Genomic DNA, 10,688 nt, shown 5'->3' with positions numbered 1-10,688 from the left:
ACACACACACACACACACACACACACACACACACACACACACACACAAAGAGTATGACCTCTGCTAACCCTGGACTCAGGCATTCTAGGTTATTACCGTACTCCGGTTCTCTGAAGCAGAGGGGCTGCTTTGGACCTTTACAGCTTCCACAGGCCTCAGGAGAACAACATAAACCTGCAACATGATCAGTGAAGAACAGAGCTTCATTAGTGAGACCCTGTCTGTAGGTGGATGAGATGAAATGGAAGAAACAGTCCTGAAACAGTCCTGAAACAGCTAATAACATAAGAAAAACAGTTTGTTTGTCCATTGTAAGAGAAAGAAGAATGATGTTAATAAAGGCACAACACAAAGGAGGCACTGCAGCATGAATCAGGCTTTGGAAGAGGCCAAAAGAGGTTCTGCACACCAACACTTGAAGTAGCTGGATGCTACCTAGCTGACTTCACAGCTGACCAGGAGAAGAGAGGTCAACTAACTCTGACACAGCACCACAAAGAGCCAAAGGTCACAAACCAATGACAGGAAGAAGTTCATGCAGAGATCTGACTTTAATGACCCCGCAGAGGGCTGATCCACCAATCAGCTCACAAACACTAATGAAGTTTTTAGTAGGCAGACTTCATCATCATCATCATCATCATCAGGAAACGTGTGAGGTCTGAAGGAGCTTCAGGAGTTTCTTCCTCCTGACACAGATAACTCAGAGGACGCTGACACTGGCTCCTTCCTTCTGTGACTTTATCACAGTCTAAAGTCCAGCTGCTGTAAACCTGTCAGGTAATCTACCTTAATCTGGCCCCGCCCCCGCACTTACCTGACAGCTGGAACAGAGACTCATTAATCACCAGCAAATAAAGATGTAATTAATGAAAGCGGTGTGATGAAGCTGTTCAACGACTGTTAAAGTTTTACTTTATTGTTCGTTACCTGTTCACACAATAGGCTCCGCCCATCAACACTGAACACTGTGTCTGTGCTTATCACAGGTAAAAACAGGTAAACAGAATCACTGACGGCACTCGTGTGTGTTTCCTTCTCTTGCTGCTCCTTGTGAAATCATCCAGAGCAGGTGACAGGTGAACCAAATCATCACAGAAACTTTATTGTTACACAAACATCATACGAGCATCGGCAGGGTTACCACAAATACACAGCGAGCACTCAGAATGCGCATGGAAGCAGCAAACAACCCAACACGCTTAGAAACGTGGCTCACGTTACACACAGCTGTGAGGTTGGACGAGTTTCACACCAAACATTTTATTTGATAAAGAAAACAAATGAAAGCAAAACTAATTTTAGATATTTTACAGCCAGAAACATCAGAAGAATCAGAAACAGGACGGTTTGCAGAAAAATGATCATCCACCGTCACGACTCGACTCTCAGCATCAGAGATAAAAAACGCCCACATCTGGAAACGTTCAATGTAAGTTTAAAAAACAAAATCAGAATCAGAAGATCACACAGAGTTTAAAGCTTTGATCCGCTGGTGTGACACAGAGTTTGGTTGGTGCTGCAGTTTGTCCATAAAGTTTTCAGCAGTGAGGATGAGTGTCCTCAGCCAGGAGATATGACCGGGTTCTCAGTTCTGATTGGACGAGAGGTTCAGGACAGCTGGTAGATGTTCGGCATCTTTGATTCCTTCCCCTCGTCGTCGTCCTGCTCTGAAATCGGGACATTTTATTGTGATGTCATGGTTTCATCTCAGAGTCACAGACAGTTCAACCAATCAGGACAGACCGTGACTGAAATCCAGAGGGAGAAGTCAGAGGTCATGGCGTGGTCTCATCAGAGGTGAAGGTGTTTCTGACATTAAAACTCAGTCATCCTATCAAATATGTGAACACCTGATTCACAAGTTCAACAGTCAGGAGTCATTTTACTGACACAACACGTGAAGGAAACTTAAGAGACCTCTCTCTCATCCCTTCATTAACCAGGAGACAGTCTGAGCAGATCTCAGATCTGCCGAATTAAAACCTGTTTGGAGCTGCATCATAATGTTCCCATAACTTTATTTATTATTATTTAGTATATTATTTAGTATACGTTTTCATGAAAGCCAAAGGAAAGCCTGGGTTCAGACTTTATTCTTATTTCTGTTTTACAGGTGCTTCAGATCCTCCATGCCTTTACTGGTAATAATACACCCACAGCTCAGATTAATTTATTTATACAGAGCCAGCTCACCTCAAGCTGCTCAACCCAGGGAAGACCCAACAATCAGCTGATCCCTATCAGCTCTGAGCCTCCATGTTAGCATCAAAACATCAGCATGACTGAGGACCACAAACACACGGCTCACGTATCACAGATAAGCTCCAGTAAAGAGCCGCAGGACAGACCTGAAGCCTGGAGCACAACACCAGGGTCTGTAGTTTGAAACTCACAGCTTCTCCGAGGGTACCATGAAGGCACCGCAGGTGTGTGTGAAACCTTTATTTACCTTCTGATGGAGAAGGTGATCTGACTGAACACAGAGAGGACTGTGACATTTACTGCCTCTCTTATCATCACAGCAGTTCTTAGCTGAGCTAACATAAAAAGGGTTTTCCTAATAACCTGATACACCTGTGTCAGGTAACAACACAATGAGGCTCTGACTCACTACAAACACACACACTGTTAATGATTAATGACTGCATTAATCACAACATTTCTGATCGACTTCAGTTCTACAAGCTCATCTCTATAAACACATAACAGTCCCAGAAGGCTTTGTTTGTGGTCTTTGGACCAATCAGGCTTTGGCTTCAAACCTGTGAGAAGCTCAAAAGTCATTAATGCACCCAAACTCATCTGACTGGGACTCAGCTTTTTACTCGCTAAACACTGATCACGTGATTACATCTGCACCCCAGGCGACTTCATGATGGTTAAAGACTCTGACCCTACTCTATCACAGAAACAGGTGAGCTCACCTGGCTTCTCATCCTCTCTCTTCATTGTTTCTTCTTCTTCTTCTTCTTCTTCTCTGCACTCGTCGATGTTCCTGTAAGTCGGCTGAGGACACAAGAAGAAGAAAGATGATGAGGCACAGCCTGTCGGACGACACAGAGGGCTCGTAGGCCCTTCACATCCTCACCTGGTCGCTGTAACGTGATGACATATCATTGGTGGAGGGGAGAAGTCTGCTGATAAGCTGACCAATGGTTTTGAAGGTGGGTCTGTGGGTGGGCTCAAGGCTCCAGCAGAGCTTCATCAGCTGATACCTGCAGAGACAGGTGAGCGTCACTTTCAAAACAACTTTATGAGCACTGACACGAGCATCTGTGAACTCACATCTCCGCCGGGGCGAAGTCAGGCTGCTCCATGTGGCCGCCATCTTTGATCATCTTGTAGAAGTTGGTGTCCACGGCAATGTTTGGGTATGGGCTCTTTCCTGGACAGGTGAACAGAAGACTGTCTCAGAGAATGGCTGCTGAATGTCACGTACTGCTCATCACCAGAGCTGAAATGTGACTGGCTGAGGTGGTGCGTGGTGTTGCCATGGTTACCCAGAGAGAAGATCTCCCAGAGTAAGACTCCGTAGGACCAGACGTCGCTCTGCACTGTGTAGACGCACTGAAAGATGCTCTCTGGAGCCATCCACTTCACTGGGAGGCGGGCCTGTCAAAATAAAACAGCGAGTATCAAAATAAAACACAGTGATTGTTAAAATAAACAGCAACGAGTATCAAAATAAAATATGAAGACTGACATTTCCTTGAACGATGTAACTGTCATCATTGCGAATGTCTCGGGCCAAACCGAAGTCGCAGATCTTTGCAACACGATGATCAGTCAGCAGGACATTCCTCGCTGCTACGTCTCTGTGGATACACTGAACCACACAGGTGAGGCGCACAGGTGAAACAATGGTGATTGTTGTGAAAAATGATCCCATGTGAGTGTTTCCTTACATTCCTGGTGGACAGGAAGTCCAGACCCTGAGACACCTGGTAGGAAAAACTCATGAGGTCACTGACTGAAAGACCATCTGTCTGCACACCTGTGAGAAAGACAGTGAGATAAGTTCTTTAATTGCCATAAATGTAAATTATGTCAATTTGTTTAATTTATTGTGATTATGTATGTTATTTATTTCCTTTATTTATTGTTGTTCCTTTTTGGGTAAGAACCATGTTACATTCTATTTTGCGCACAGGCCCCTTTAAGTGGCACTAAGGGAAGTTAAGAAAGCATGTACAAAGAAGCTAAGTTGTAAGTTAAATAAGTCACAAGAAGGATTAAATAAGCTGTTTCAAAGTGAAAGGCAGCTCTAAAGAAGAGAAAAAGAAGTCTGGAAGTGTTTTGTTCAGTTTTTGTTCCTGAAGCGGACTCATTCCCTCATGATTGTGCATTTGTTAACTTTGGTTTAAATCTTTACTTACAATATTTATGTTTGATCATTCAGTGCATTTATGTAATGACAGTTTGATGGTAGATTTTATGGTGGTTTGGAGGAGAAGTGTGACTGAAGAATACATCCATCTGTGAACGAAGAACCGTGGTGCCGTGTATTACCTGGAGGTAAGTTCAGGTTCTTACCCTGGTGTGTTTGCCCCGGACTCAGAATTGGCTGCATCTCCTGATACTCCGAGCAGCATGAGATCCCGCTGTCACTGCAACACATATTGGATGTTACACATCAGCTGGGGTTTGAACAGGTAATGGTGGGGCTGCAATGAAACCTAACCTGAACTTCTCAACAAGCATACCTGCCAAATACGGAATACACTAACCCTAGAGCGTACAGGTGTTAGAGCTGGCTGATCTGTCAGTGTGAAGCAGCGTGATCTGCCTCCGACTGTTTGCTTTACTGTTTACTTTGGTATTAACATCTGATCTGTTCTAAGTGATTCACAATCAGTAACTGTAGGTGTGCTGAGGCACACTCAGCCTTTCCTTTCCTCTAAAAGGCTGTGATGATAATAAAGTGCACAGGTGTGAGCAGCATGAAAGACAGATGCTCTGAAACTGAGAGGCGTCACACCTGCGGAGCCTGGCGTGCTGGGCCGCCATGTTCTTATAGAAAGCCTCTTCCTGTACTTCATCCACAGTCACCATGGATGCCACGATGTCCTGAGCCCGACCCCGCAGGAAGTTGAGCAGGTCGCCATGGCTACAGTACTCTGTGATCATCAGCATAGGCCCTGGATAGTCAAAGGTCAGAAAACCACAAGTTGAAATGACTGTCTTTTATTCAGGCTTTTCTTTTTCTTCTTTGAGTCTAACAGCTGAAATGATGTCCATGTGATAGACCCCCCAGGAACTAGGCGCTTCATTTGAAGCACACTTTGGCTTAAGTTGATGAGCGGCTTATTTCCAGACTGCAGAGGACGGCAACCACACAGCAGGGAGTGCTATATTTTTAGTGTAATACAGAGCATCAGCCTCTGAGATGGAAATCAAACCAAACCTGCAGTTCCTCTGGCATCCGGCAGAAGCAGCAGTGAGTCACTCCCCATAGACTCACATGTTAAAATTTTACAGCAGAAATAAACATGTTTACAGCCTGATACACAGACGTCATAACACCTGTATGAGGGCAGATTGTTTCTATAACTCACCTGTTTTAACTGTATTCAGACCTTAAGTTTGCACATTTTCACAATGAATCTTTGACCTACAGTCTACAATCAGTATTTAATAAACATCATCATCACCCCCACGAGTACAGGCTCCCAGCAGGTTAACGATGTTGTCATGGTAGCCGAGATGGCTGAGAATCTTAAGCTCAGACATCAAAGCCTCCCGTTCCTCCGAGTGAGCGCTTGCTGTGGACAAACAGGTGATACATTGGATCATACAACACGAACAATACAATGATGATAATGATGAGGATTGTGATTATGAAACTCTGCATACTAACGTTTAAGCATCTTGACAGCGACTCTGGTGATCTTGTTGTCAGTTTCCAAACCATACGCCGTGGCCTCAACAACCTTCCCGAAAGCCCCAGAGCCCAGGATGGGACCTGAAAGACAGAAAGTCGAGAACATGAAGAAGAAGCCAGAGAGAGGAAGGCTGAGGAGTCAGATCCTCAGTTTGAAGGTTAAAGTGAGCGTGAGCCTGATTCTGTTTGAACTTTCTTCATGTTAAAAAGGGGGTTCTCCTTTCCCACTGTCACCGAATGCTTCACATTACAATACAAAACCTCAAGACGGCCATCATTGTGAATGCTCCCTGATTAAAACCCAATGTTTCGTACCGAGGCGGAGTTTGTCTCGGGGAAACTCCCACTTCTGATTGTATGGCAGCTGGGTGGGGTCAACAAAGGTGTAGTTGTTTCCATCAGTGCTTTCGATGATCTTCCAGCGGATCTCATACTTGGGTTTCTGGCAGAAGAAGAACAGCAGGTGAAGATTGTTTATTAGTCATCAAGCTGTCAGTCCAACAAGCCTCTGATAGGCTTCACCCACTCACCCACCTCCCTGCTTAGCTACAACAAAAATGACTGATCTCTGACCTGGTGAGCTCTACAGGAGGATCAGTAAATTTACCTGTCTGCACTTGTAGAAGAGGACCAATAGGAGCAGGAAGAGGACAGCGGTGGCACTCAGAACTCCAATCAGAGGCGGAGTGAAGATGATTGGATTTCCTGTAGAAAAGAGGAACTCTGATGAATCTTTATTTAAACCAGTTTGATAATGAAAGAGATTTAACTGCTACACGTCTGATTAATCCAGTCTTATTCCCCCACACTTACGATGATGGAAGACCCGCAGAGACTCTCCCATGAGGTTGGAGGCAACACACTCCACAGTGACATCATCATCAGCTGACAGGAGGAAGTGGGACCTCACCTCCTCACCGTCCTGTGAGGTCACACTGGCCTGAGAAACCTCATTGGTAGCAATGTGTGCACACCTGTAAGAGAAGCAACATTTTTATTTTTAAAACAGCGCCTCCCTCAGGACAGATTTCACATGATTCTGCAGCCTGTAGCTGGCAGCGCCAGCATACGTACGAGGGCTGGATGCCAGGACAGGTGAACCAGAGAATTGTGGGTAATGGATATCCTGAGCTGTTGCATGTCAGAGTACTGTTCTCCAAAGTGATATCAGTAGTCGGAAAACCTAAAATAACAAAACTGTTTTCTCAGACTTCAGAAAAGACAAAAACAGAGGTATAAACATCAGCTGAGAGCTTCTTTCGGGATCATGTGATCAGAAGAGGATGAGAAAACAGCACAGACCGTGCCATCTGGAACGTTTCAGACATTCAGCGACTTCTGTTAAAGTAGATTAGACTGCCCTCAACATCAGAAAATACCACTAAAAGGAGAAACTGTGTATTCAGGTGTCTTATAGTATAGCATGCGACTAGATGTCAGACTGTGAGAAGCTTGCGGTGAGGAAGAACGTGATTACAAAAGCTTTCTTACGGTAGACCTTGAGGTCGATGGTGTGTGAGCCACTGAAGAAGGAGTTAGAGAAATGAAACAAGTATTGCCCCCGATCCTCCGGACGCATGCGATGCAGCAGCAGGGTGGCTTCCGAGCTGCAACATCAAAAATACTGCCTTAAAAAATGTTTACACCATCACTACCAACTTAACAAGCCCTTGTACAAACACTACCACCTCAAAGGAACACAGAATATTCCACCTAGGAAATACCACCTTAAAACACTGAGGCACTCCTGACAATAGAGTGGGAGTAGCCTGTAGCCATTGCTCACCTGTAGCTGTTAGCAGCGTAGCTCTCCTGGTACACCGTACTGTCATTGTTGATGAGGTGTGTAGGTGTGGTCCAGCGCTGGCTTGTGATTGGAGGATAGGCCTTCAGCAGGAAGGTGAGGGCCACATCACGACCTTCGTAAACCTCCACCCTGCTGCTGCCATTAACTTTAGCGCTGCTAGCTCTGTAAGCACTAACATTAGTGATGGGTTCCAGTGACCCACCACTAACGTTAACCTGTATTTCATCTGCTGCAGGCAGGTGTCCTCTGACCTGTACGTGCTCACTTGTCTGAAGGTAGATTCTCAGGTAAGGGCGTTCTGAGGAAGAGGAGATACTGTTGGTGGATGTGTGTGACTTTGAACCTGCATTCTCATTCTAAGGCAATGAGTGTACAAACATTAGGTTAGAAACGGTGCAACCAAAATGACCAAAAGTGTCCCCCCCCAAACTTTGTTTGCTAGGGCCCACTATGTTTTACAAGAATACTACCCCCCAACCCCCGCACAAATACATCCTCCAACCACACACACACATATTTAGTTTTCAAACTCCATTGCAGTTTATTTCACACCTCAAACCTTTTGTAAACAATTAAACCAGTGCTGTCAGCGTTAATCTTGTTAAAATTACGCTAATGTCATAACCACATTAACGCGTCAAATCTCCGTTAGCAAGTTAATGCCGATCACTCCGTGTGTGGGCTGCACGACATCAAAGCGTTAGCACGGTTAGCTCATTAACGCGTTGGCGCATGGGGTGATCTGTGTTAACTCGCTAATGGAGATTTGCCACGTTAATGTGGTCATGGCGTTAACGTAATTTTAACAAGATTAACACTGACAGCACTAAATTAGTAAGTAAAAGTAAACTGCAATAAATTACAGGTTGTAATTAAATACACCACTACCTCTTTTGAAAACAGAAAAACAAACCATCTTTAATTATTTTACGTATAGTTGCTGGGTTTTTTTTTTTTTTTTTTTTTTACTGTGTAAGAATATTCAACACTGCTATCAATACATTTCTGTGCAAAATGGGTTCAAAAACATAAACAACTGTAGGATACTGTTTGTCTGTGATTTAAAGCGGGGGAACAAACTGTGACAGGATCAGTTTACTCCATTAGACATGGAAGTAGTGATGTTTTAGTTTATCAGTAAATGTCTTAACTTACCTAGCACCTTGAGCTGGATGGTTGCTGTGGCGACCCCGGCCTCGTTAATTGCCGTACACATGTACTTTCCATTGTCCGTTTGGGTGACCTCAGAGATGCTCAGAGTGCTGTTGATGTACAGCCGCCTGTTACCATAGTAACGACTGTTAGTGGCTTCCAGTTTCTGAAATGAACCAAACAACCAGTCAGCACTTGGAATATTAGGACTGAAAATGGACAGGTGACCTCTGATCTCTCACCTGCTTTCTTGGGTCTGTCCAGGTAACATTATAGAAGTGGGTGGGGTTACTGCAGAGACAGGTAACCTCAAAACGCTCTCCTACCAGACGGACAAATTCATCCTGACTAACAGACAGGGAGGGGGGGTGGCGCAACACTGCATACAGACAGGTGAAGTCAAACAGGTAATCAGATAGGTATACAGACAGACAGGTGTATAGATAAACAAGTGTAGAGATAGACAGGTGTTACCAGGGAGCACCAGCAGGTTCACGGGCCTGGATTTGAACTGTCTGCCATCCTTCCAGCCTGAACACACGTAGCGGCCATTGAACAAAGCCTTCAGGTCTCGGATTAGGGCTCCTCTTCGAGGATCAAAGGTCACGTTCATGGCGGTTGGCAGGTTCCTCCCATCCTCTGATTGAAGGGTGAGATTTGTTACCAAGGGGTCAGTCAGTAGACACTTGAACAGGAAGTCCTCACCCTCCTTGAGATGGGGGATGCCATGACGGGTTTCAAACACTTTGGAGAGATCTGCTGGGTCTGAGAGAGGGGGATTATGGAAAACTGGAGGTCATTCTATGAATGAGTTCAGTCTGGTCACATTTGTATTAAAAGTATAAGGAAAAACCAATATCACTAACTAAAGGAACTTCAGGAGGACTATTGATCTTACCTGTGACATACAGGTGGATCCAGCTGTTCAGGTGCGCCAGGCTCTCGTTGGTGTATCTGCAGGTGTATGTTCCAGTGTGCCTGGGTGTAGCACGTTTGACCTCCACAGGGTCTGGTAGGTTGCCCCGATACACCAGTGGAAATGCAGTGCTGGTCCAGTGAACTGACCCGTTACCATGGCAACTGAGGCTGAAATTGGTGCCAGCAGTAAGAACTCGATCAGATTTACTTGGAAGGAAGTCAGAATTTAGACGGATCGATGGTGGATCAGGAGGTTCTGAAACAAACAGAAAGACAACTGAACCCATCAAACACAGCGGTCACAGAGCACACACCTGAATATACCTGAATAGTACAGGGTAGGCCATTTATATGGATACACCGTAATAACATGGGAATGGTTGGTGATATTAAAGTCCTGTTTGTGGCACATTAGTATATGTGAGGGGGCAAACTCCTCAAGATGGGTGGTGAATGACCATGGTGGCCATTTAGAAGTCGGCCATCTTGGATACAACTTTTGTTTTTTCAATAGGAAGAGGGTCATGTGACACATCAAACTTATTGGTAATGTCACAAGAAAAACAATGTCCTAACCTAATGTCCTAACCTAATCCTGATGTCCTAACTCTTAACCTGTAATTTTCAATTTTGTAAATTTATATTAATCTGTAAATTAGCAACTTTTGTACATATCTTTACATAAACACCTTGATTTTGCATACTCTGTATATACTATTACTGTGACAGTGTTGAAACCACTTGCACTTTAAACTCTGATTACACCCACACATAAGCACTTTTTAGTTGTGTGAAGGGAACCTGCAAAGTAAGAATTTCATTCCTCTGCATAACCATCTGTGTTTTGTGGTGTACATGACAAAAACTTTTTCAATCTTGAATCAGAGCTGAGTCACCTGATTGGACCTTTGTGTCTTTTAAGAGATT

The 10,688-nt window shown here is 44.5% G+C and overlaps 2 protein-coding genes across 2 annotated transcripts in view; both read right to left on the bottom strand.

Moving 5' to 3' along the window:
- Window positions 1-956, bottom strand: part of tmprss15 (transmembrane serine protease 15) — a 49,456-nt gene extending 48,500 nt beyond the window's left edge. The window contains exon 1 of the mRNA XM_005753236.1: window positions 931-956. Coding sequence (XP_005753293.1) covers window positions 931-956 — 26 coding nt within the window. The remainder of the gene's footprint in view (window positions 1-930) is intronic.
- Window positions 899-10,048, bottom strand: LOC102194114 (macrophage colony-stimulating factor 1 receptor 2-like). Its single transcript, XM_013915971.1, has 21 exons — window positions 9,742-10,048; window positions 9,318-9,608; window positions 9,086-9,222; window positions 8,847-9,009; window positions 7,671-7,989; window positions 7,376-7,491; window positions 6,959-7,067; window positions 6,698-6,858; window positions 6,492-6,589; window positions 6,200-6,326; window positions 5,861-5,965; window positions 5,655-5,765; window positions 4,982-5,141; window positions 4,537-4,610; window positions 3,909-3,997; window positions 3,707-3,829; window positions 3,504-3,615; window positions 3,289-3,388; window positions 3,092-3,218; window positions 2,928-3,009; window positions 899-1,670 (listed from the first exon to the last, which is right to left on the bottom strand). Exons 1-21 carry the CDS (start codon window positions 10,046-10,048, stop codon window positions 1,612-1,614), a joined length of 2,970 nt encoding a protein of 989 aa, XP_013771425.1. The 3' UTR covers window positions 899-1,611.
- Between the last annotated feature and the right edge of the window lie 640 nt (window positions 10,049-10,688).

The sequence above is a fragment of the Pundamilia nyererei genome, unplaced genomic scaffold (genome assembly GCF_000239375.1).
Source record: "Pundamilia nyererei isolate P.nyererei 1_Seehausen unplaced genomic scaffold, PunNye1.0 scaffold00414, whole genome shotgun sequence".
Taxonomy (NCBI): domain Eukaryota; kingdom Metazoa; phylum Chordata; class Actinopteri; order Cichliformes; family Cichlidae; genus Pundamilia; species Pundamilia nyererei.
The sequence above is the reverse complement of the archived record's forward strand: the minus strand, read 5'-3'. Positions and strand labels throughout refer to the sequence as shown.

Bases quoted from the DNA above. Each gene is read 5' to 3' on its own strand.
- LOC102194114 (XM_013915971.1), bottom strand. From the start codon at position 10,048: ATGGGTTCAGTTGTCTTTCTGTTTGTTTCAGAACCTCCTGATCCACCA. The intron at 9,223-9,317 runs GTAACACCTGTC...GTCTGTATGCAG, and splicing joins GAACCTGCTGGTGCTCCCTG to TGTTGCGCCACCCCCCCTCC. The intron at 7,492-7,670 runs GTGAGCAATGGC...TTGATGTTGCAG, and splicing joins TACGCTGCTAACAGCTACAG to CTCGGAAGCCACCCTGCTGC.